General features: G+C 38.9%; 1 protein-coding gene across 1 annotated transcript in view; it reads left to right on the top strand.

Annotated features, from left to right (window-relative positions):
• Positions 1-26,311, top strand: part of LOC135221735 (cyclin-C-like) — a 113,346-nt gene that overhangs the window by 29,486 nt on the left and 57,549 nt on the right. The window contains exon 3 of the mRNA XM_064259539.1: positions 17,526-17,732. Coding sequence (XP_064115609.1) covers positions 17,526-17,732 — 207 coding nt within the window. The remainder of the gene's footprint in view (positions 1-17,525; positions 17,733-26,311) is intronic.

Here is a 26,311-nt window from a genome sequence, read left to right as displayed (position 1 = left end):
TGGTCTCCTGAAAAAGAGATCAGTGTATGTTCCCTTTTATCGAAAGGGGTTCTCCGAGCCAGAGGACTGCCTTACTGTTCGCCCCGCTATCAGATCATCTGTTTCCTTCTCAGTTAGTCAAGGAGATATCTCGCTCACTAACTGAGAAGGCGACACAAGACCTCTTACTCAAACGTCCAAGAAAGGACGACCGGTAGTGGCGACGGTAAGAAAAGGAACCTCGTCCTACTCAGCAGCCCTTTCGTGGAGTGCAGCGGCTCGTCCCCCTGCCAGAAAGAAGAGCTCTGAAAAGAGAGGAAGGTCTTCATTTAGGCCATTCAAGAAATCGAAGTGACTTGTTGCTCCTCCAAGCACCAGTGGGCGCCAGACTCCTGAACTTTGCAGGAGTATGGGAACAAAGGGGAGCCGACCCTTGGTCAGTGTCGGTCCTGAAGAAGGGATATGTAATCCCCTTCGACGACAAACCGCCCCTAACATCTACGCCTCGGGAACTGTCAGCGAGGTACAGAGACCCGTTAATGCGAAAGACTCTCCTTCAAATGGTGGAGCAAATGTGGGAAAAAGAGGCCATCGAACTTGTACAGGATCCACACTCCCCGGATTTTACAATCGCCTTTTTCTAGTACCAAAGGCATCGAGGGGGTGGAGGCCAGTTTCTGGACGTAAGCGCTCTGAATCGCTTCGTAGCAGAAAAAGAAGTTTCGTATGGAAACGTCCGCCTCTGTCATGTCGGCGCTTCGCCCAGGAGATTGGATGGTCTCTCTGGACCTGCAAGACGCCTATTTCCACGTTCCCATTCACCATTTGTCAAAGAAATATCTTCGCTTTGTGATAGGAGACAAGATCTTTCAATTCAGGGCTCTGTGCTTTCGGACTGTCTACAGCCCCACAAGTATTCACCAACCTGATGGCGAATGTAGCAAGATGGCTTCACCTAGAGGGGATAAACATCTCCCTCTACTTGGACGACTGGCTGATAAGGCCAAGTCGAAGAGTCAGTGCTTGGAGGACTTAGAAGTAACAAGGAACATGATAGATTCCGCTAGGGTTTGCTCGTCAACCTCGAGAAAGTCACAATGATACCCCAACCAGAACTTGGTCTATCTGGGGATTCAGATGGATTCTCGGGGTTTTCGGGTATATCCTTCGCAGAGAAAGAATCGCTCGAGGTTTGTCGAGAATCTCGAGCTTCTTAGAAAAGAAAGAACAGCTCAGCGAGGGATACCTGAGGCCTGTTAGGGACCCTGTCCTCATTGGAAAAGTTCTTCTCGCTAGGGAGACTTCACTCCGCCCGCTTCAGTTTTTCCTCAAAGAGGTGTGGAGTTGGAAGACGGGTCAACTCTCGGAACGTCTTCCAACTTCCACAAGAAGTAAAAGATCATATGAAGTGGTGGATCCCTCAGCTTCAAAAGAACGAAGGCGTATCGCTTGCCCTGCAGAACCCAGACTCCAAGTGTTGTTTACCGACGCAAAATCGGAGTCGGGATGGGGAGCGACGCTGGGGAGCAAGAGAGGTGTCAGGCACCTGGACAAAGGAACAGGTGTCCTGGCACATCAATTGCAAGGAACTTGTGGCCTACACCTAGCCTTAAAGTTCTTCGAACAGATAGTCAGAGACCGGTGATACAGATAAACTCAGACAACACCACGGCTCTGGCTTACATACGCAAGCAAGGAGGCACGCACTCTTTCTCCCTCTATCAGTGACAAGACACCTGTTAACCTGGACGGAAGAAAAGAGGCCATAAACTCTCCTCACAAGGTTTGTTCAAGGGATCAAGAATGTGAGAGCGGACAGACTGAGCAGGAGAAACCAGGTCCTTCCACAGAATGGACTCTTCACGAAGAAGTGTGTCGAAGTCTTTGGTCCCTGTGGGGAGACCTCACAATAGACCTGTTTGCGACGTTCCTCTCCAAAAGAATAGAGACCTTTTGCTCTCTAGTAGAAGATCCGAGAGCCTTCGCAATAGATGCGTTTCTCATGGATTGGTCGGGTGTGGACGCTTACGCCTTTCCCCCCGTTCAAAATCCTGGGGGAAGTGCTCAGGAAGTTTCGTAGCTTCGAAGAGCACGAAGTTGATACTCATAGCCCCATTTTGGCCAGCCCAGGAATGGTTCACGGAGGTACTGGAGTGGATAGTGGACTTCCCCAGATCGCTTCCAAACAGACACGATCTACTCAGACAACCCCACTTCGAGAGGTTTCATCACAACCTCCCAGGTCTCGCTCTAACTGCCTTTCGACTATCGAAAGACTTGTCAGAGCGAGAGGCTGTTCTCGCAAGGCTGCGGGCTCTATCGCTAGAGCCCGCAGAGCTTCGACGAGAAGAGTATACCAGTCAAGTGGGAAGTTCTTTAGGAGGTGGTGTAAGGGTCAGAAGCTGTCCTCCTCCAGTACCTCTATAGTGAATATTGCCGATTTCTCCTCTTTCTGAGAGAGGAATCACACCTATCGTCTCGACAATAAGAGGATACCGAAGCATGCTATCTTCAGTATTCAGGAATCGAGGCCTGGACATTGCTAACGACAAAGATCTACACGATCTAATTAGATCTTTTGAGACTTCGAAGGCGGCTACTCCTAGAACACCTAGTTGGAATCTAGACGTGGTCCTGAAATTTCTCTCATCGGATAAATTCGAGCCTTTACATCTGGCGTCCTTCCGCGACGTCACTAGGAAATGCCTGTTCCTGGTGGCTCTCGCTACAGCCAAGAGGACGAGCGAATTTACACGCTCTGGATTCCACGGTGGGGTTCAAAGGAGATGCTGCCATCTGTTCTTTCCAGACAATGTTTGCTGGCAAAGAACGAAAACCCATCAAAGCCTTGGCCCAGAAGTTTGAGGTAAAAGGCCTATCTAACCTGGTAGGCAGAGAGATAGAGAGATCTCTCTGTCCAGTAAGAGCTCTTAAATACTATTTAGAGAGGAAGAGGCCTATCTAACCTGGTAGGCAGAGAGATAGAGAGATCTCTCTGTCCAGTAAGAGCTCTTAAATACTATTTAGAGAGGAAGAGGCAGATGGGAGCTTGTCAACAGGGTCTTTGGTGTGCAGTGAAGAACCCCAAACGACTCATGTCCAGGAACGCCTTGGCTTTCTTTGTGAGAAGCGTTATTACGGACGCTCACAAGAACTGCTCGGAGGAATCCTTCGGTCTTCTAAAGGTCAAGACGCATGAAGTAAGAGCAAGTAGCAACGTCTTTGGCGTTCCAAAAGAATATGTCTCTGAAGAATATCATTGAGACTACATATTGGAGGTGCAATTCAGTGTTTGCATCTCATTATCTGAAGGACGTAAGAGTGACCTATGAGAAGTGCTTCTCGCTAGGTCCTTTTGTATCAGCAGATACAGTACTGGGTCTTGGAGCAAAGACTGATCCTTAAATTTGTGTTTTATAGTACATAAACCCTCTTGTCAGATATGTGCTTGGTTTTCTAGTAGCAAGCTCACTACTGTCGCACGGGAGCAGAGTGTCATTGCTGGTAGGGGATCAAGGGTATGTATGACTAGTAGGGGAGTACAAAATTTTTTTTTTTTATATTTTGTAATGAAAGTGTAATTATGATTCGAGTTTTTGGTTTGTTTGTGAGGAGTTCGGGGATGACTCCTTACAATTTTAGAAACTAACATGGATGTTAGGATCAGGTGATCGGGATCGGTTTTGTGCTCCTTGAACAAGGTGTATTGTCATGTTAGTGGAATAGCACCAATGACAAAGGCTTTAGGCTCTGCCGAGAAGTGGATAAGACCCCATTGGCAGACCCACAAGAAACTCTTAGCCCATAGATCATTATCTCCGCTGAGGCTCTTGAGGCTAAGCAGACTCCAAGGCAGTAGCCGCGAAGTCTTCAGCCTAATAAGGTAGGAACCAAGGTTTATAAATACCTACAACATATGTTGTTTACCTGTCTATTTCAGTAGTTAGCTGTCTCTTACCCACCACCAATGGGTGCTAATCAGCTAAGTATATATCTGGCAGGGAAGTTGAATGTATAAAAATGATATTGTCATGTTACAATAAAGTTTTATACATACTTACCTGACAGATATATACGATTAATAGCCCACTCAGCCTCCCCGCAGGAGGACAGGTGGAAGAGAAGAATTCTGATTAGAAAACGGGGATGGTTCCTAGTCCTGCCACCCAGGGCAGGGCGGTAGATCACCTGACCTACCTGTAGCGTGTGCCGCGAAATTTGAAATTCTGTCGGAGACGACGGAGTCTATAGCTAAGTATATATCTGTCAGGTAAGTATGTATAAAACTTTATTGTAACATGACAATATCATTTTTATCGTACATAAACCCTCTTGTCAGATATGTGCTTGGTTTTCTAGTAGCAAGCTCACTACTGTCGCACGGGAGCAGAGTGTCATTGCTGGTAGGGGATCAAGGGTATGTATGACTAGTAGGGGAGTACAAAATTTTTTTTTGTATATTTTGTAATGAAAGTGTAATTATGTTTCGAGTTTTTTTGTTGTTTGTGAGGAGTTCGGGGATAACTCCTTACAATCTTAGAACTAACATGGATGTTAGGATCAGGTGATCGGGATCGGTTTTGTGCTCCTTGAACAAGGTGTATTGTCATGTTAGTGGAATAGCACCCAATGACAAAGGCCTTTAGGCTCTGCCGAGTAAGTGGATAAGACCCCATTGGCAGACCCACAAGAACTCTTAGCCATAGATCATTATCTCGCTGAGGCTCTTGAGGCTAAGCAGACTCCAAGGCAGTAGCCGCGAAGTCTTCAGCCTAATAAGGAGAACCAAGGTTTATAAATACCTACAACTATGTGTTACCTGTCTATTTTTCAGTAGTTAGCTGTCCCTCTTACCCCACCACCAATGGGTGCTAATCAGCTAAGTATATATGGCAGGGTAAGTGAATGTATAAAAATGCATTGTCATGTTACAATAAAAGTTTTATACATACTTACCTGACAGATATATACGATTTAATAGCCCACCCAGCCTACCCCGCAGGGAGACAGGAAGAGAAGAAATTCTGATTAGAAAACGGGATGGTTTTCCTAGTCCTGCCACCCAGGGCAGGGCGGGTAGATCACCTGACCTACCTGTAGTTTGCTTTGTGCCGCGAAATTTGAAATTCTGTCGGATACGACGGAGTCTATAGCTAAGTATATATCTGTCAGGTCAAGTATGTATAAAACTTAAAATTTATTGTAACATGACAATATCATATTACAAAATGAGCGGGAGCTCTCTGGTGGGCTGTTTTTTGGTCACCCACGTGTTTGATCGCATATCTGCCAAATTTATAACAAACAACAGAGATAAAACCATTTCTCCCATTACAGATATCAAATATTATCTTTTCCGTTGCACAGAATTCTAAATAAATTACGTAGGTTCACGATTGATAAAGTTTTTTTTTATGCAATAACAAGAAACGGAGTCAGATTTTCTATCACCATGGCATCTCATTTTGGTGCTGTTGCGCATATTCAACCAGTTCAAGTGCGTTTAAATCCATACTGACTGTACAGTCTGGAGGCAGTTCTCCCTTCTACACATATCTTGATTTCTTAATATCGTAGGTATAGAATAAATTGGTGAGCAAGGAAATATGAAATAAAGCATAACAGTAAGTTTGACGATGTAGAAAATAAACAATCGTATACAGACAGACCTATCTCTCTCTCTCTCTCATCTCTCTCTCTCTCTCTCATCTCTCTCTCTCTCTCTTCATCTCTCTCTCTCTCGTCTCTCTCTCTCTCTCCTCTCTCTCTCTCTCTCTCTCTGAGAAAATAATAGATAGGAAACAATGACTGAATATTGCTTGAATGCGATATGGCAAAGTTTTGGCCTGACTGTGGAGTGACTTTGACACCGACTTACAAGTTATTCCTGGTCATCTCACAGCCATGGATAGACATCAACTTAACAGCCGAGAAAGGGCAATCGTATAAAAAATAAATAGGTATGGAAAATGCGAAATGAGGACCTATGTTGTCCCATAAAAAAAAGTTCTCGCTCGGACAGCTGTAAGATTTAGGGGAGAGAGAGAGAGAGAGAGAGAGAGAGAGAGAGAGAGAGAGAGAGAGAGAGAGAGAGAGAGAGAGAGAGAGAGAGAGAGCAGGGCCGAATAGGAAGGAGATTAAAGTACCTGGGAATGAAAATCCCCTTATATAATCTTATAATTATAACCTCGGGGTTTGTCTCAAGGACATTCAAAGGTCTGTCACACACGGGCAGTTGTTGTTTTTGTAAAATTAGCGTAAGGGCAGATCTTTAAAAGCCACGCCAGAGAGCTCGCCACGGTGACAAGACTATACCTTCCATATGAATTGACGATGTCCTATAGGAAGATTCAGGAGATGAAGATGAAATGATCAAAGATCTGGAAGATGACGAATATGATGACTGCCTTGATGGCAAAGAATTCAGAGCAGTATTTGATGATACGGACACAGAGAGCGACTTTGGAGGATTTTAGTTTATTAATTTTATGCATTTTTTTTTACTTTAATATATTTTCACTTACCTGCGTATCCTAAAATGAAAATAATAGTTCAAGTAACAAATGTTTCTTTTACTGAGTAAAACAAAAAGTAAAAAATCCTTCGGTGTTGTGCCTTAATCAACTGATTTGGAAATATTAAATGTTTAGTCTAGAACAGTTAAACATGTTGTATAAACCAAAATAATGCAAATGGCGCACGATCGCTCTTTTGTATTTTAAAAACACAATAGTAATATGAGAAATGCCATACGATATTATTTGATATAGTGAAGTACAAGTAAAGCCTAACTTTTTAAAAGATCTACTGTTTTCTCCGGTATAGTAACTATCGCGATCTGCCGATTTAGGAAAGCATAGACGGTACGCTAATTTTATACCGCATGTATGATGCGACCCCTTTAAAATTAGCCTCAAAATTATGTTTCAAAAGTCGCATAATATGCGAGTATATACGGTAAGTGTTCAAGTTTTCTGCCATTTGTCCTCCTCCTCTGTCGCCACTTTCGGAGATCGCCTCACTCGAAAGGTAAGGTTCCACATTTTACTACATATGTACGTATGTAGGTACAGTATTTCTTGTACCATGTACACTAATACACTTTATTTACAGGTATGTAGTAGTACATATTAGTAGTATATGTAGTTTAAGTTAGGCATTGAATGGTCCAAATTATTGTATTTCATTGTTTATTGGTCAGTTTAGCTTTATTATAAAATACTGGGGTTGTTTTTTTTTTTGTAGGCTTGGAACGAATTAGGCAATTTTCATGTAAAATGTGGTTCAAGATACGAAAAAAATCAGGTTACGAAGGCCGCTTTGGAACGGATTAATTTCGTATCCTGAGGTACTACTGTATAGTGCTAGTAGAGGCATTCCCTGGTTATTGGTGATCTGGTTTCATGGCACTTGTCTAGCACCAATTTCCAGGTAACGGCGCTGATACTTATCTAACAGAGGCGTCATTAATCGGTTACTGATGCCCTCAGTTTTCAGTGATTTTCACTTATCATCAAGCCGTTGGAACGAAACCCCTGCCGATTTTCTGGATTTTCTGGACTTCCATCATATAGGACTTCTTCTTTTGCCATCTGTCAAGGATATCACATGACCCAGCTGAGTATGGCCATCTTCTATATTCCCAAATGAAGTATCTGCATAGGCTTCCCAGTAACTCTTTTTCCTCTTCAAACTTACTTATTAGCACTTCACCCATTATGTTTTTAGTTTTTCTCACTATTTTAATCAGCTTTTTCATATCTTGAGTCATTTCTTCTTTAAAAGCTTCACTTAATTCACTAACATCGTATAATTATTATGACATGGTATGTCCTATCACTGATCTATACTCGGTTAACTCTTATGTCCTGATAGAATTTATATGCTCTACTATTACTTCTATATACTTAAAACATTTACTTTCTTACTCTCATACTTGCAAGTTCCCTTTCAGTATCCCAATGGTTTCCTTTCATTTAATTTCTCAATGGTTTCCTTTAAAAATCCTTCAGTTCCTCTGTAGCAAAAATCATCTTCATGTGTACACAAAATACCATTCAATTTATTGTCTTTTCTCCAAAAGAATATATTAAAGAATGCGTATATGTATATTGGGTTCTAGTCGACTTCTCTCACCTTTAAGCTTCTCCACTACTTTTACTACCTTACAGTACCATGCTTTTGCTGCATCCTTGAGCCCATAAACAGTTTTCTTCAATTTCCATAATCCACTCCAACCATCTTTACTAGGTGGTTTTAAATATTACTTCTCTTTGTATTTCATCACCTTGTAAATATGCAGTTTTTGCATTTAATGTATAGCAATTCTAGTCTTTCAATTTTATTTATTGTCAAACAAAATTTTAAAGTTTCAGCATTGCATGTAGTAACTTCTTTTTCCCATTCAGCTGTTTCTTCAAAACTTCTAGCTACCAATATTGCTTTACATATTCTTTCCCCCCATTTTACCTTTTCAGTTGTTATCCATCTTGTAGATACATATAGCTTTTTGTCCAACATCATTTACCTCCTTATATATCTTGTTTTCTCTCCAACTTTGTCGTTCTTTTTCTATAGCTTCAATGATGCTTCTATTTTTAAATCCTAGCAAAACCTCTCTTTCATCTTCAGTTTTTTCTACATGACTTTAGGTAATCTCTGAAGTTACCCATTCCTTGTCACTTGACTGTGATTCTTGTACATTGATCTTTTTTCCTGCAAGACTCAACATAGTCCCATTCTACTTGTTCTGTATCATTGTTTATAGCTCTAACTCTATTTCTGGTTGTTTGAATTTGGGTATCTTCTTCTGTTCATTCACCTTCTAATAACTCACTTTCCCTTTCATCTTCCAGTGTTTCCTCTGCTAAATCTCTTTCTATAGCCTCCTCTGAGTCTGGATTCCTTCTCCCCCCATTATTTTATCTCTTATCCTTCCTGCCCATCTACAGCCCCTTCCTTTGGGGCACAGGATTTATCTTTCACAGTGTATGTTTGATCTATTTTAGGTATCTTTTCTTTTTCTGGTGAGTAGCCTTTGAATCTTAGTAACATGTATTCTAGATCTTAGAGAATACTTGATGTTTTAACCACTACCATTTTAACCCGATAGCCCCTCTACCTCAGCAGGTCCTCTTCATTGCTCTGACATCCCCCTTTTTATTTTTCTCTGGTAATGTTAGTATTATTTACCTTAGAAATATGATCTGAAAGGATATTTCATGAAGCGACATGGGCTGAGGCCCAGAAAAAAAAAAAAATAAAAATATATCACAAAACGTGGACGAATAAAAAAATTTTTTTTCGAATACAATGGTGAAAGCGATGCTGATTTGGAATATTGCAAAGGAATAGCCCATAATTACCAAGTGAACTAAAGATCTAGTTTTTTTTTTTTTTTTTTTTTGATAATTTTTTAAAATAAAAGAATTTTTTGGTGTAAACCAGTAACATTTTACAATGTTGGAATATCTTGAAGGATTTTACAACTTGTTTCATAAACCAATAAAATGTTTTTTTTTTGTATTTTTAATTTTTTTGTTTGTTAATTTGCACCTTGTAGTAGTAAAGATAAAATTGACTAAGAAAATGGAAAGTTGTAGAGGGAAAAAACCCAATTCACACACTATTTATATTTCTGGTGGTGAATAGTCTCCTGGTGGCAAAATGACCCATGTGGCCAAAAGCTGGTGGCGAACTGGCGGTGGCTAATTGTCGCGGCGAATTGGCCGTGTCGAATCGTCACCAACCCTTTTGAACGTAGTTTTTTCAATCATATATTTTGAATATAATCTTATTTCGTCTATTCTTGGTTAAAAATCTTTAGTTTTTCATAATGAGAATAAAGATATGGCATATTTTTTTTCCCCTGGCGATGTCAGATCTGAGTTTAGGGGTCCTATGATTTATAGAGCATTTAACCCTCTTACGCCGATTGACGTATTAAACGTCGAGTCAAAATGTCTCCCGTATGCCGATTGGACGTATCATACGTCGGCTCAAAAAAGTTTTTTTAAAAATTCGCGGAAAAATACTTATAGGCCTACCAGCCGAAAACTTTTGTATCACGCGCCTTGGGGATGCTGGGAGTTCACGGATCAAGGCGTTGTTTTGTTTACAATCGCTACGCAGGCGCGCAAGCGCGAATTCTTTCTTATCGCACTAAAAAGTATCAGTGACACATCTCGGAAATTATTTCGTCACTTTGACATAATTATTGCACCATTTTAAATTATCCTTTACATGAAGTATTATATATTGAAAATGTGCGCAATTTCATGCACAATACAACTAAAAAATACTCATGATTGTAGCTTTTATCAATTTTTGAAATAGTTTAATATAAATAACGATAAGTGCAAAAATTTCAACCTTCGGTCAACTTTGACTCTACAGAAATGGTCGAGAAACGCAATTGTAAGCTTAAAATTTCTTATATTATAGTAATATTCAATATTTGCCTTCATTTTGCAACAAATTGGACGTCTCTAGCACAATATTTCGATTTATGGTGAATTTATGAAAAAACAAAAAACTTTTTCCTTACGTTCGTGCGATAACTCTTCCGATAAATTTTTTCGTGCGATTTTCCTAATGTTTGCACCCTTTTAAATTTGCCGTTACATAAAGTTTTATATATGGAAATGTGCGCAATTTCATGCACAATACAACAAAAAACAACCCATGGTTGTAGCTTTATCAGTTGAAATATTTTCATATAAATAACGTTAAGTGCAAAAAGTTCAACTTTCGGTCAGCTTTGACTCTACCGAAATGGTCGAAAACGCAATTGTTAAGCTAAAACTCTTATATTCTAGTAATATTCAATCATTTACCTTCATTTTGCAACGACTTGGAAGTCTCTAGCACAATATTTTGATTTATGGTGAATTTATGAAAAAAAAAAAAATTACGTTCGCGCGGTAACTCTTCCGAAAAATCAGAATTTTTTTGTGCGATTGTCGAAATGTTTGCACCATTTAAAATTAGCTGTTTCATAAAGTTATATATATTGAAAATGTGCGCAATTTTCATGTAGAATACAACTAAAAATGATTGAAGGTTGTAGCTTTTTCTCTTTTTTCGAAATATTTGCATTATAAATCACGAATAAATAGAAAAAAAAAAAAAACCACGTTCTGGTCAAATTTGACTCTACCGAAATAGTTGAAAAACGCAATTGTAAGCTAAAACTCTTACGGCCTAGTAATATTCCGTCATGTTCTTCATTTTGAAACAAATTTGAAGTCTCTAAAACAATATTGTGATTTATGGTGAATGAAAAATAAAAAATATATTTACTTCACTCCGCGCGCCGATTCGCGGCCGCAAGTCTCCGAAATACGTACATGGCATTATCCTAATATTTGTCTCCTTTTCATATTAGCCTTTTTATAGAGTTTCATATATCAAAATGTGCGCAAATTCATGAAGAATACAATAAAAAATAATTGAAGGTTGTAGCTTTTTCCATCTTCGAAATATGTGCATATGAAAAAATATATATATTAAAATTTCGACATTCGGTCAAATTTAACTCGTCCGAAATGGTCGAAATCTGCAATTCTAATCTAAAACTCTTACAGTATCGTAATATTCAATCATTTGTCTTAATTTTGAAACAAATTGGAAGTCTCTAGAACATTATTTAGAATTACGGTGAATTTTTTGAAAAAAAAATATTTTTTTTGCGTCCGCGCGTTACGAATTCGTTACATCATTTTGTGATAATATTTTTCCGGTGTTACTTTTATTGTTTTACAATGTATTATATATCAAAATGATCGCAATTTAGTGGACAATACAACGCAAAAAAAAGTAAACCTGGTTAGCTTTGACCGTTTCTGCACAGCGTGATTTGAATACAATTATGTATGAATTTTTTTTTTTTTCGCTACCATATATCGCATTATTTACATATGATAATGATATTATTTTTCATTTCTGATGGTTGCATTCTAAACTTTCAGGCAATGACAAAAAAAGGAGCCAAAAATGAACTCTTAATCTTCAAAAGTACGCGCGCTGTAATTTTTTGAAAAAATTATTTTTTCCACTTCCGCGCTCACTCCAAACCAGGCCCGGCATACGGGAGACGTTTTGATTTTTAGGGCTCCGGCTTAAGAGGGTTAATAGGTCATGGTCAATATCATTAAAAGAAACTCACTCTCGATCAGCCACTGTGATAAGTATGGACAGCCCAAGTGACTTTTGCAAATGCCTTCACCCACCATCTGAGGCCGGAATGGATATAGTTTATAATGTCCTGAAATACTTCATTTTAGAAAAAACAAGGAGGTCCTGTAAGAGATGTTTCAAAGGCTATCCAAAGAACCTCTGAAGCAACAAAAGTGTCAAAAATGACTATTCATAGACTTAACAAGGAAGCAAGAGAGATGGGAAATATGGTGGAATCAACAGTGTTTCAAAAAAAGAAAAGAGAATGTGAGTCCTGTGACTGACTTGGATGATTTTGATTAAAATGTTTTGCGAAGAAGGGAATGAGTGGATGTCTTTCCTTATAAAATGAACCAAACAAAACAAGATATTGAATCACAAGGTCATAATAGATCGATTAACTTATGAATTTATGTCCCAAGGCCAAAAACACCGGAGCCAACAGGCCATTCATTGCATCTACGTATAATTATAGATAGAGAATGAAGGAATAATAATATCTGGAATAAAAAAAAAACAAAAAAAAAAGTTAATGTGGAAGAAGCAAACCCTTTCCTTTGACTCCCAAGCGAATCTTCCTAAGAGGATTATATTTGCGGGGGAGTATTTGATGGGACGTACATACCCGTAGATATGACAACTCTGCCTTTTTTACCTGGCCCACCAGAGTGATCTTAGAAAAGTAAACGCACTGTAGACTTGGTTCACGATGGAAACAGCATGCTCTGTGCTCGCTTACATCAGGGAAAGTGACTTCGTGCTTACAGTTGACTTGAAGGATGCATATTTTCAAATACCACATCCACCAGTATTCCTGCAAGTACCTTCGCTTCTCCTTGGGGAGACGGTGTACCAATTCAGGGCATTGTTTCAAGCTCTCGACTGCTCTTAGATGTGGACTTGAGTGTCCTGAGGTATCTCAATGATCAACTTGATTTTTGTTACAGTTTGGGGATTGTGATAAATCTTGAGAAGAGCCGATCTCATACCCTAAAGCACGGGTAAAGGTACCATGGCAATTGCTGGATAGATATGTTGAGCAGGAAGAGTTTACCCCTTGGGGCTCTTGTATCAGCAGGTTCAGGAAGGGCAGTTTCAGATGTTCTTGTCTGACAGGAGCAGCCAGCTTTGACAATTATAAGTCATGATAGGTCCACCTGTCGTCCTTAGAGAAGCTGGTTCCTCATGGGCGGCTTCACCTTTGGTCTCGCCAGTGGAGACTGAGGAACTTTTGGTTACAGTCTTAAGGCTCTCAATCCTTTCTTGTCCTCTTCTCACAGGAGGTGAGAGAGACTTGGACTGGTAGCAGGACGACAGGAACCTCTTAGTAGGAGTAGACCCTCTTACTCCCCCTTCAGACATGCTTCTGTTTCTCGGACACATCGACAGAGGGATGGGGCGCACACCTGGAGGAGTTGCTAACTTCAGGGGTGTGGAACCGTCACGACAGGCACCTTCACATCAAAACCCTGGAACTCAAGGTGGCCCATAGCTCTCCATGAGTTACAGAATCAAGTGATGGGGCAAGTCTTGTGGTGTTGATGAGTGACAATACCATGTTAGTGGCATATGTCAACAAGCAAGGGGGTCTTATATCCCGCTCACTTCATCAGTTGATACTGCAGGTGCATAGTGGGGCACCCACTCGGTAGAGCTTTCAACCTGGTATATTCCAGGCAAGAGGAACATAGTAGTGGCTGACAAACTCAGCCGCCAGAATCAAGTGGTAAGGTCAGAGTGGTCCCTGCACCTCAGACATAACAGAAAGGCTGTTCAACCTGTGAGGGTGACCAGTCATAGACCTGTTTGCCACCCGGTACAGCAGGAAGTTGCAGACCTTCTATTCCATTGTACTAGACCATGGGCCGCTGAAGAAGATGCGTTCAACACAATCTGTGGGACAACCTTGAGGTGTACACCATTCCCTTGTTTTGTCTGATTCGCAAGGTTTATCAGCCGAGTGTTGGTCACCTCAAATTTAAGGATTATTCTGGTGGCTCTGGTTCTGACTCTGCTCTCCATGGCACTGCGAGAGAATCCTCCCAGGCATGACCTTCGGTGTCAACCGCTCGCTGAACGGCACCATTAGGCAGTGCATTCCGTGTCTTCACGGCTGGAGGTTATCCATCATTTCTTGCAAGCGAGAGGCTTTTTCTCGCTGAGGCAGACAGAAATGGCTGGATACCTCATAGAATCCTCTACAGTGGTGTACCAGGAAGAGTGGGCCATCTTCTGTGGTTGGTGTCGTAGACGGGGTCTCTCTCCAGTCAGAGCCACTCTTCAGCAGGTTGTAGACTTCCTCATCTTCCTTCGCCAGGAGAAGCTTCTCTCTTTTTCAGCTGTGAAAGTCTATAGGGCTGTATTAGGTCTAGTCTTAAAGCTGAAGGGCATAGATATCTCTTCCTCTACATAGATCTCTTTTCCTCTACAGATATCTTTGCTCATGAGTCAGACAGGGATCTGACCCTCAAGACCATTTTCTTGCTTGTCCTGGCATTGGCAAAGGGAGTTGGAGAACTTCATGGACTTTCCTTCTATGTACAGCACTTGAGGGGATGGGGATTGGTTAAGTTTAATTTTGTTTCGGACTTCTTGGCAAAGACTCAGAGTCCATCAGTCCCTGGTGCTAGGTTCAAGTCCTTTATGATCCCCTCCTAGAGGACTGTGTTGGTGAGACCCCAGACGAGATGCTGCTTTGTCCCGCCCGTTAGAGTGCTACGGCGCTATCTGAAGAAGACTACCAATCTCCGGCCTGAGTATTGACGACTCTTCACTAGCACTGGAAGTTCCAAGAAAGAAGTGTCCAAGAAAATTATTTCTCTCTGGCTTCACGAGATGATCAGCAATGTGTACTCTGCTGCTGGTGAAGACTACACTGGTACCTTTTGCTTGAAAACTCACAAGTTTGGGTATTGGCCCTTCCTTCACATTCCTTAAGAACTTGTTGGTTCAGCCTGAAGGCAGGGGTGTGGTTGCACCAGACCACCTTCACTTCTTTCTACCTTTGGAATATTGGCCACAGGTCCTTAGACACTTTTTCCTTGGGACCAGTGGTGGCTGCTCAACAAATTGTGTAGCTTACCCAGCTCCTCTAACAGGACAAGGTTGCATCTTGCCTAAGATGTATAGTATGAATGCAAGAATGACTGAGTGAGTGACTTGCTCTTCTTTGTCTCCTTTTCACACTACAGGCAGTCCCCGGTTATCGGTGGATTCAGTGAACGGCGATCTGGTTTTATGGCGTTTGTCTAACAGAGGTGCCATTAACCGAAACTTGGCGCCATTAAGTGCCATAAATCCCCTAGTTTTGGTTAAGCAGTTTTTGCTTATGAGCACCCCACTGAGAATGGAACCCCTGCTAACAACCGGGAACTGCTTGTACACTCTCTTCTCTTGGGCAGAGAGTAAACCGACTGTTACATGCTGGACCATGTGGTTAATGCAGGTAAGCCTATTCAAGAGCTCTCAGTTTATTTTCTTTGATTAGATCATAGAAGCGTATATCTTCTCCTTCCCCTAGCAAGGGAGGAAGGCGGCCCTGATGAGTCAAACCCAATATGTACGTAGTAGCAATTGCCTTCGACATTATGGGTCTTTTGTGTTTTCATATGAGGTTATGTTATCTCCCTCATACAAAATAGCCCAGCAATCTGACTTTTGATCTCGCAGTTCCTAATTCCATGGAATTAGCCTCCTTACTTGCTACAGGAGTCTTATAGAAAAAGGAACTCTGGTGATCATTCCCCAGCAAAGGAGTAACTGCTTCCCAGAAGTCAGCACTTCTTTTTTCACCGCTATATCATAGTCATCTATTTCTTCAAACTGTGGTTCAAGAGATTGCTTCAGATCTTCAGAAAAAGTCAATGCAAGATCTGTTAGAACAGGTGGCTAAGTGCCCTAGGGAGCCTTCTGCTTCTAACATCAAGTTGACTTCGCCTTTACAACACACCTTTCGTGACACGAGCGAAAGTTCAAGCCAGACCTCACTCCAATCTACATTCCACTTGTCCAGTCAAGAGGGTGCCACAAGACATTCCACTTTTAAGTAAAAGTGCTGTCCTTTGTGTTCTAGTGGGAGCAAGGCATCTCCATTTCTGGCGAGAGTGGGAAGCCAAAGGCATAGATTAGTGCGTATCACTAGCCCTGAAAGAAGGGTAGTACTCCATCCCGTTCAGGGAGAATCCTCCCCTAGTGTCAGAGCCCATAGCATTGATGGCTTACTCACTAGGCTCTGACAGGTACAGGCAGTCCCCGGTTATCAGCAGGGGTTCTGTTAATGGCACTCCTGTTAGCTATGTTATGGCGCCATAACTCTATTATCAGCGCATTATGGTGCCAATAACCAAAACTCGGCTTGTTATGGTGCCATAAATTGCCAATTTTATGATGCTTATCTAGTGCCATAAAACCAGATCGCCATTAACCAAGACCGCCGATAACTGGGGACTGCCTGTATTCAGCCCTAGCAAAAGAAATATCATCTCTGATCATCAAGAGAGTTGTAGAAGCAGCCGAAGACATCAGTTCTGTAGGATTTTACAACTGACTTTTTGTGGTCCCCAAAACATCTGGGGGTGGAGATCCTGAATGTCAGTGCCTTGAATTTTTTGGTGAAGAAAACAAAAGTCAGAATGGAAGCCAATAAGTCAGTCCTCTCCTCTATCCATCAGAACGACTGGATGGTGACAATAGATATGCAAGACATATTATCACATGCCAATTCATCCAAGCTGCAGGAAATATCTCCGCTTTGTATTCCCGGACAGGGTCTTTCAATTTTGAGCCCTATGCTTTGCCCTCTCCACAACACCCTAAGCGTTCACCTGCGTTCTCGCCCCCTTGCAAAGTGGCTTCACCTCATGGGGATAATAGCAACACGTATTAAGCACCATCGATTTGGAAAGAATTGGGTAGGAAAGAGGTGCCAATACGTACTTCTATAGCCCATAAATTCACTACTGGCAACTTTTACACTGGCTAAAATCAAAACTTGGTGGCCCATGCAAGCTTTGTACTGATCTTGACTTCAAGGGGGAATGTAGTGCCTATAAATTTGCTCATAAATATACCAAAGGGCTGCTGTTGGTTTTAGTTCTTGTCTTTTACAATAGTATGTCAGTTGTAAATGTAATTTTGCTAAGAAAAGTGCAAAGAAGTATTAGAAAAAACATGTACAAATAAAAAAAAAGTTATTGAAATGTATAATTTGTGTGTGTACTGCTTACAAAGTATATACACATGTTTTGGGGGTGTTATCTTGATCTTTTGTATGTATGTATTCCAGTTATTATCTATGTATCTTTGATCAATTTTGTAAGTGTTCCCGTCATATATAAGTTCATTTGTTAACTGTAGTCTTTTCTTTGCAGTTATACAACAGCTGGGTGAAACTTTAAAGCTAAGGCAGCAAGTTATTGCAACCGCAACTACCTTTTTAAAGAGATTTTATGCTAGGAACTCTTTGAAATGTATTGATCCTCTCTTGTTGGCCCCAACGAGTGTTTTCTTGAGCTCAAAGGTTGAAGAATTTGGTGTAATATCCAACAGTAGACTTATCTCTACATGTCAAACTGTAGGTGAGTTATTATTGGAAATGTAAGTATTAGTTTAGATTTGATGTTTTATCTGCAAAATGTTTTCACTCAAAATGAATTTGTACAATATAAACACCAAAACATTATGCTTATCTTGTTATTAAGTATGCATATACTTCTCAGATTATACAAATGTTACAGTGTTATGAACATAAATCAATTAAATTTTTTCAAATTGAAAATTAATCCTATGTTGTAATGCTATACATTTTTTATTTGCGAAACAGTCTTACTATGAGCATATCTTTGTGTATTAATGGAAAATTGATGGATAATGAGGTTACTTTATGAAGTTAATGGTTGTGGTATACTGTTTATGTCTTAGTTGCATTATCACACTAATATAATGTACTTCGTGACTTAACATAAAACGCAATTTTAAGTTATTTTCATTTTTACTTTATCTTGATATCTTGATCTCGTTTTGTCTCATACTTTAAAGTGTGGTCTTCAATATGCCATATCCTTAAGATGGTGGTAATCATGGCTTTCCAGTACATCTACAACATTTCTTTAGCTGTTTTCTTTCTTCCATTCACTCCCTTTCCTTCCATATATATTTGCCATCAGTTATACCCTCACTCTCCATCCCTTGATTTTTCTTGCCTTACGTAGCCCTCCTCCAGCCTCACACTCCTAAGTACAGTCCCGCAAAATTAATAATGTCCCTAATATTTCTCTCTCTATCCATTTCTTCCATGGCTTTCATTTATAATCTCTGTCCATGACACATCCCAAACCCTCCTTCACATTCACTTTTCTGATGCTTTGTCTATTTTCAATTGTCTAACTAATATCCACATTTCACATTCATACAATACAATTGACTATAAGTATGTTTTACGCTTCTTTTCATACTTTATATGGGTAAATTCGTCTTTTCAATAATCTTTTCATTTCATTAAATTCTCCAATAGTTTCTCCAGCCATATCTTCATGATTCCAATCCCTTGATGAGGTGGGGGCCATAGGGATCCACTGCAGGGAGTGTATGTGCTATACACCTACCCTCTCTGCTGTGGACTCAACCGAACACTGGGTCCTATAACTCTTTTACTCATCCTTCTATAAATTTTCCCCTTCTCTTTTTCTTCTTTTGTTGATGTCTTTTGCATGTTATTGAATTACTGCAATCACTGCTCTCATAATTTTAAAACTAGAGTAACCAGTATTGTTGAGCGAGGAGAATTTTTATATATTTAAGCTATGCCATCAATCTTGGGTCTGATTTCGACGGACTGACAACCTTTAAGGCAAGGAAGTTACGGTATATATCCAGGTGAGGATCCAGGGCATTTACCACTGTAAGTGACAATATTGCTCCTCTCCCTGTTGGAACTCCTTGGTGAGAGGAACCTCCATCCTGGATGAAAATAAAATAGATTGTCATATATCTGACACAATGTTGTCATTGAAATGGGAAAATTTCAACTTCTTAAATGTCATTCAGTGACTACGTGAAGGTCTTAAATGTCATTCAGTGGACTACGTGAAGGTAAAAAAAAAAATTATTAATGAATAGTGTATAGAGTATTACTATAGGTATGAATCTTAGCTTATATCTACACACCATTAGGTGTGATTGGCATTAAAAAAACAAAAAAAAACGCTTTGCTAACTCGCTAGGACTGTCTGCAATCACCTGTTTCCCACCAGGTAGTGTTGGAATGTTTACATTCTTGTCAGAATTCTTCAGGCAGTGTCCTTGGGCAGATGGTGTGAATTGGTGTTAGCAATAATTTTGATGATTTCTGGCTAATCTTCTCTGTATGGTATTGTGCATTAAGCTGGTTAGGGAAGAGTGTGTGGGAACTGAATGTTTTGGTTTTGCATTATGACCACGTATGTTAGCCTCCCTATGAGACTTGAGTGTGGTTTTCTTGAAGTGAAGATAATGAGTGATTTGATGAGGGGATAAAAATTTTGTTTAGTATCGGAAGAAGGTAAAGACCTGTAGTTTACACTAACAATCTGCTGGGGCACACCAAAAGGCTACTTAATGTATTCCTTTTGTTGTCCTGTGTTGCTTCTTCTCCTCCTCTTCCATTAGCCTACCTGGTGGCCTAGGTTAATTCCTCTCTCACGCCTTTGCTCTACCTTCTTGTGCTCCATATGTGGTTCAGGAAAAAAAATAATAAGTAATTGAGGTATGTACAGTGGATCCTTGCTATATTGTGGTTCAGCATTCCTAGTTTCAAATAGTTGCATGTTTTTTGTGGAACGTAAATCTAAATAAAGCGCGGAAATTCACTTATGCGCAGACTTTTTCTTAGAGCAACATTCGCAGATGACTGTATTTGCATGTTATTTTCGTAATTAAATACAGTTTTATGATAAAAAATTACATACTAATTTTCAAATATATTAATAATAATCTAATATAACAGCAAAATATATCAATAAACAAAATTTTTCCATTGCATATTCAAATATTTAGGTACAGTACTTAATTCTTTTTGTGAATTCTCAATGTTTCCCCTATCTAATGTAAAAAGAAAATGGGACAGCTTGAATACCGTAAGGAGAGAAAATGGCTATTCTTGAATATAAGGGAACTTGATTAGTTCTCATACACAATTGTAAGCCATTTATTTTCAACCCATTGTGGATGGGTAACATACATATATTGTTTACATATATAGCTTTGTAGTAATGTCCAGGTAGCTTACATATACAGGCGGTCCCCCGGGTTACGACGGGGGTTCCGTTCTTGAGACGCGTCGTAAGCCAAAAATCGTTGTAAGCCGGAACATCGTCAAAAATCCTAAGAAAACCTACTTTTAATGCTTTGGGTGCATTGAAAACTATGTAAACTGCATTCTTATGGCCTTTTTCAATCAAAAAAAACCTTCAAATATTGATTATTTGCATTTTTGGTGTCATAGTTCATCTCCCAGATGAGCGTTGTAGGCGTCGTAACCCTGGAATATGCGTCGTAACCCTGGAAATAACGTCTATTGACAAGCGTCGTAACCTCGGAACGTCGTCAGCCGAGACCGTCGTAACCCAGGGACTGCCTGTATGTTCAAGATTTGATGCCATACAGTTTGAACGAATGTTGAGAAAAAATGTTCCTAATTCCATTTATCACTATTGGCAACTTTTCAGATCACAGTGTAAGAGTCAGAGTGAGCTTATAGACATTCAGTCTTGCTTGAGTTGGTAAAAGGGTAAAAGGGAATGTTGTCACAACTTCCATCCAGGGATGCATCTAAATATTTTACAATAAATATGGTCAGAACTTGTTCCTGATTTTAGTTCTTATCTGTTATAATATTGTCTAGGCTGTAATTTTAATTGGAATGACAAAATACAATAAAAAAAAAATATTAGAAGAACACTTATAACTTGGGTAAAATTGGCATATTTATTTGTGACTGTCCTAGGAAAAAAGAGTGTGGGAAATATTCACTTTCAACTTCCCATTGGAAGGTACAGAAATTCTTTCAGAAATTTGTTTCTTATACCTGACCTATACATGCCATTCCTCTTTCCATTGATGAATATTAGTTTTTTTAATTGGCATCCTTAAATTTAGCCTGGTCATGGGTGTATGCATTAGCGTATATTAGCCTGGACTGTGAGGATTAAGTGGGGTGCTGACTCCATAAGGCACCATTATAAAAGTAGGTGCTTCATTCTACCCTATGACTAAAGGGATTCTCTTCAAATTTTTTACTACCTATAATACAACTAATACTGAAAAAATATAAGTTAGGAAATTAAGAAATTTGACCTCTTAAGTTCATATTTTTTCCAGTTAAAAAAATATGCAAAGTTTTTGAAAATAAAAAACATGTGAAAAAATTAATTGAAATAAATAATATTCCCTATTTGTGATTATAAGTATATATCTATACTACATGCCATAAAAGTTTCATTGAATTTTGTTCTGTCATCTTAGAGAATGAAGTGTTTATTTTTGAAAAAAGTGAAGTTTTGAGAAAATGGCAAAAAATTATGTATCGCTTATTTTGTAATAACTATGAAACTGTGCAAGTTAGAGAGCTGATTTGTGCACTAGAACTATTTTGTCATATAAGAAAAATATGCCTAGAAATTTACAATATAATAAAATGAATAGGAATTTGCTCTCTCTTGATTTATACGTTGCCTAAAATTTCTCAGAAAATTATGATTGCGTATTTTGAATTAACTTTGAAACTATTACAGTTAGAAAGCTAATTTTTGCACTAAAACTAATACTTCATATAAGAAAGATGTCCTGAAATTTACAATATAATCAAATGAATAAAAATGTGCCCTCTCTTGATTTATATGCTACCTAAAATTTTCACACACACACACACACACACATATCTATATATACAGGCGGTCCCCGGGTTACGACGGTTCCGGCTTACGACGTTCCGAGGTTACGACGCTTTTTCTTAAATATTCAATGGAAAAATCCGTCCTGGGTTACGACGCTTGTTGCCGAAGTTACGACGCTGACGCTTCCGACGCTCCGAGTTAACGACGCTTTTAAAAAACGCATACTATGATAAAAATCCTTTATAGTTTAGCACAGTATATTAATACAGGCGGTCCCGGGTTACGACGGTTCCGGCTTACGACGTTCCGAGGTTACGACGCTGACGCTTCCGACGCTCCGAGTTAACGACGCTTTTAAAAACGCATACTATGATAAAAATCCTTTATAGTTTAGCACAGTATATTAATAAAAAAAGTTTCTGGTTAGATTACAAAAAAATTTTGAGGTTATGATGATTTTCGACACTTTTTATGTCGTATTTTTCTATGTTTTTTAGTGACACCTCATATGCGGAACTAGTTTCCGAGCGAATGAATACATACTAGCTTGCGGTGAGCAAAGTTTACATATAACAGTCCAAAAGCGCAAATAATGAAAAAATCATTGCTTGTTTCCAGTAATAATAACAAAACGAAGTTTCTGGTTAGATTACAACGCAAATTCAAGTATCCAAAGAGAGACATTATCCAGTAATTTGATCAGAGAGAGAGAGAGAGAGAGAGAGAGAGAGAGAGAGAGACCAGAGAGAGAGAGAGGCGTCTTCCGACGCTCCGAGTTAAGAAACAGAGAAGTGTTCGTTTCATTAATAAAACTGCCTCTGACTCATGCCAGTAAATGTTTTGTTGATACTAATAATATAAACCTATTTAAAGATACGTTTACTTTAATTAGTCCTATATGATACGTAAATAGTAATCAACTGTTCTTGTAGCCCTCAAGATTTGGCAAAATCGAAGTATCCAAAGAGAGAGATTATCCAGTAACTGGAACCTTGACATACGAATTTAATTTGTTCCGTTACCATCGTCGTATATCAAAACGTTGTATCTCAAAGCATTTTTTCCCATTAAAAATAATGTAATATGTATTAATCCGTTCTAGCGCTATGAAACCACACCTAAACACACAGCTAAATTACATATAATATACACAATTTATACACAAATAAACGAGTAATAACACACATAATGATAAAATAACATAGCAATGTGATAAATGATAATAAATGTTAATAAAATCAATTAAAAAAAGAAAGGAATTTTTACTTACCACAACGAAAGATGACGTGAGGCCAGCAGGGGGAGGAGGTAGGGAAGGGTGGCAGGGAACGATTTGTTCTTTTTTTTTATTTTACGTATGTACTATAACTACGTAATAAACACAAATGAAATAACATTGCTAAACTAATTTTATTTTTATTTTTTTAATCAGTTCGTAGTTTAGAAATAATGGTGATGCCTTTGGAAGGTTTTTATAGCTTCCTTCTGCTTGATGATCGTGGATATTGTAGAAGGATTTCGACCATACTCGTTTGCCAATCGACGATACGAACGCCACGTTCATGCTTTGCTATAATTTCATGTTTTGCTTCCATCGAAATAATATTCTTGGTTTTTTTTTATCACCTGCTTTGTCTTTAGCTTTGAGACCCATGGTTAATATAAAATAGAGAAAATAACACGAAAAATAGGCGCAAATCAACGAACTAAACAACGACGTGTTAACATGCAGCACCAACAAACAAACAGACTGAACGCCATTTTATCGGTCGCCTATACAAACTAACACTCATCGCAAAATCGTATCTCAAATATTTCGTTGTATATCAAAGCTTATATTTTCGCAAATTTTCTGTTGTATCTCAAAACATTCGTATATTAGGGCAATCGTATGTCAAGGTTCCAGTGTAATTTGATCAGAGAGAGAGACGCCTTGGCGGCAACAATGGTCTCGGGATCGGCGTAACGTTTATTTTCTGAACAGATAGGACAGAGAAGTGTTCGTTTCATTAACGGCCTCTGACTCATGGCAGGAAATGTTTTTTTTGATACTAATATATAAGCCTATTTAAAGATACGTTTACTTTAATTAGTCTATATGATACGTAAATAGTAATCAGCTGTTCTTGTAGCCCTCAAGATTTGGCAAAAATCACTCCAGGTTGTACATAAAACTTCAAGAATGTAGTGTCACCAGAATACAATAGTTTTACCTTCAAGAACCAGCATTCTTTTATGAAAATAACTCCAGGTTGTACAATAAAACTACAGGAAACCAACACTGTAGTGTCAACCAAAGGATTACAAGTAAAGGTTTTTATTTTTAAACTTTTTATTAGTTTAAGACATATTTCCAGCGTCGTTCCGGCTTACGACGATTTTCGGCTTATGACACGTCTCAAGAACGGAACCCCCGTCGTAACCCGGGGACTGCCTGTAAAAATAAGTTTCTGGTTAGATTACAACAAAAATTTTGAGGTTATGATGATTTTCGACACTTTTTATGTCTTATTTTTCTATGTTTTTTTTAGTGACGCTTCATATGTGGAACTAGTTTTCCGAGCGAATGAATACATACTAGCTTGAGGTGTGCAAAGTTTACATATAACAGTCCAAAAGCGCAAATTAATGAAAAAATCATTGCTTGTTTCCAGTAATAATAACAAAACGAAGTTTCTGGTTAGATTACAACGCATATTCCAAGTATCCAAAGAGAAATTATCCAGTAATTTGATCAGAGAGAGAGAGAGAGAGAGAGAGAGAGAGAGAGAGAGAGAGAGAGAGAGAGAGAGAGAGAGAGAGAGAGAGAGGCGTCTTTCCGACGCTCCGAGTTAAGGACAGAGAAGTGTTCGTTCATTAAACGGCCTCTGACTCATGCCAGTAAATGTTTTGTTGATACTAATAATATAAGCCTATTTAAAGATACGTTTACTTTAATTAGTCTATATGATACGTAAATAGTAATCAACTGTTCTTGTAGCCCTCAAGAGTTTGGCAAAATCGAAGTATCCAAAGAGAGACATTATCCAGTAACTGGAACCTTGACATACGAATTTAATTTGCTCCGTTACCATCATCGTATATCAAAACAGTTGTATCTCAAAGCATTTTTTCCCATTAAAAATAATGTAATATGTATTAATCCGTTCTAGCGCTATGAAACCACACCTAAACACAGCTAAATTACATATAATATACACAATTTATACACAAATAAACGAGTAATAACACACACAATGATAAAATAACATAGCAATGTGATAAATGATAATAAATGTTAATAAAATCAATTAAAAAAAAGAAAGGAATTTTACTTACCACAACGAAAGATGACGTGAGGCCAGCAGGGGAAGGAGGTAGGGAAGGGTGGGAGGGAACGATTTGTTCTCTTTTTATTTACGTATGTACACTAATAACTACGTAATAAACACAAATGAAATAACATTGCTAAACTAAGTTTTTTTTTTTTTTTTTTAATCAGTTCGTAGTTTAGAAAATGATGGTGATGCCTTTGGAAGGTTTTTATAGCTTCCTTCTGCTTGATGATCGTGGATATTGTAGAAGGATTTCGACCATACTCGTTTGCCAAATCGACGATACGAACGCCACGTTCATGCTTGCTATAATTTCATGTTTTGCTTCCATCGAAATCATTTTCTTGGGTTTTTTTCTTATCACCTGCTTTGTCTTTAGCTTTGAGACCCATGGTTTTAATAATAAAATAGACAAAATAACACGAAAAATAGGCGCAAATACAACGAACTAAACAACGACGTGTTAACATGCAGCACCAACAAACAAACAGACTGAACGCCATATCGGTCGCCTATACAACTTAACACTCATCGCAAAATCGTATCTCAAATATTTCGTTATATATCAAAGCTTATATTTTCGCAAATTTTCTGTTGTATCTCAAAAACATTCGTATATTAGGGCAATCGTATGTCAAGGTTCCAGTGTAATTTGATCAGAGAGAGAGAGAGAGAGAGCGAGAGAGAGATGCCTTGGCAACAATGGTCTAGGGGATTGACCTAACGTTTATTTTCTGAACAGATAGGACAGAGAAGTGTTCGTTTCATTAAACGGCCTCTGACTCATGGCAGGAAATGTTTTGTTGATACTAATATATAAGCCTATTTAAAGATACGTTTACTTTAATTAGTCTATATGATACGTAAATAGTAATCAGCTGTTCTTGTAGCCCTCAAGATTTGGCAAAATCACTCCAAGTTGTACATAAAACTACATGAAACAACATGTAGTGTAACCAAAGGATTACAAGT

The sequence above is a fragment of the Macrobrachium nipponense genome, chromosome 20 (assembly GCF_015104395.2).
Source record: "Macrobrachium nipponense isolate FS-2020 chromosome 20, ASM1510439v2, whole genome shotgun sequence".
NCBI classification, from domain to species: Eukaryota; Metazoa; Arthropoda; class Malacostraca; order Decapoda; family Palaemonidae; genus Macrobrachium; species Macrobrachium nipponense.
The sequence above is the reverse complement of the archived record's forward strand: the minus strand, read 5'-3'. Positions and strand labels throughout refer to the sequence as shown.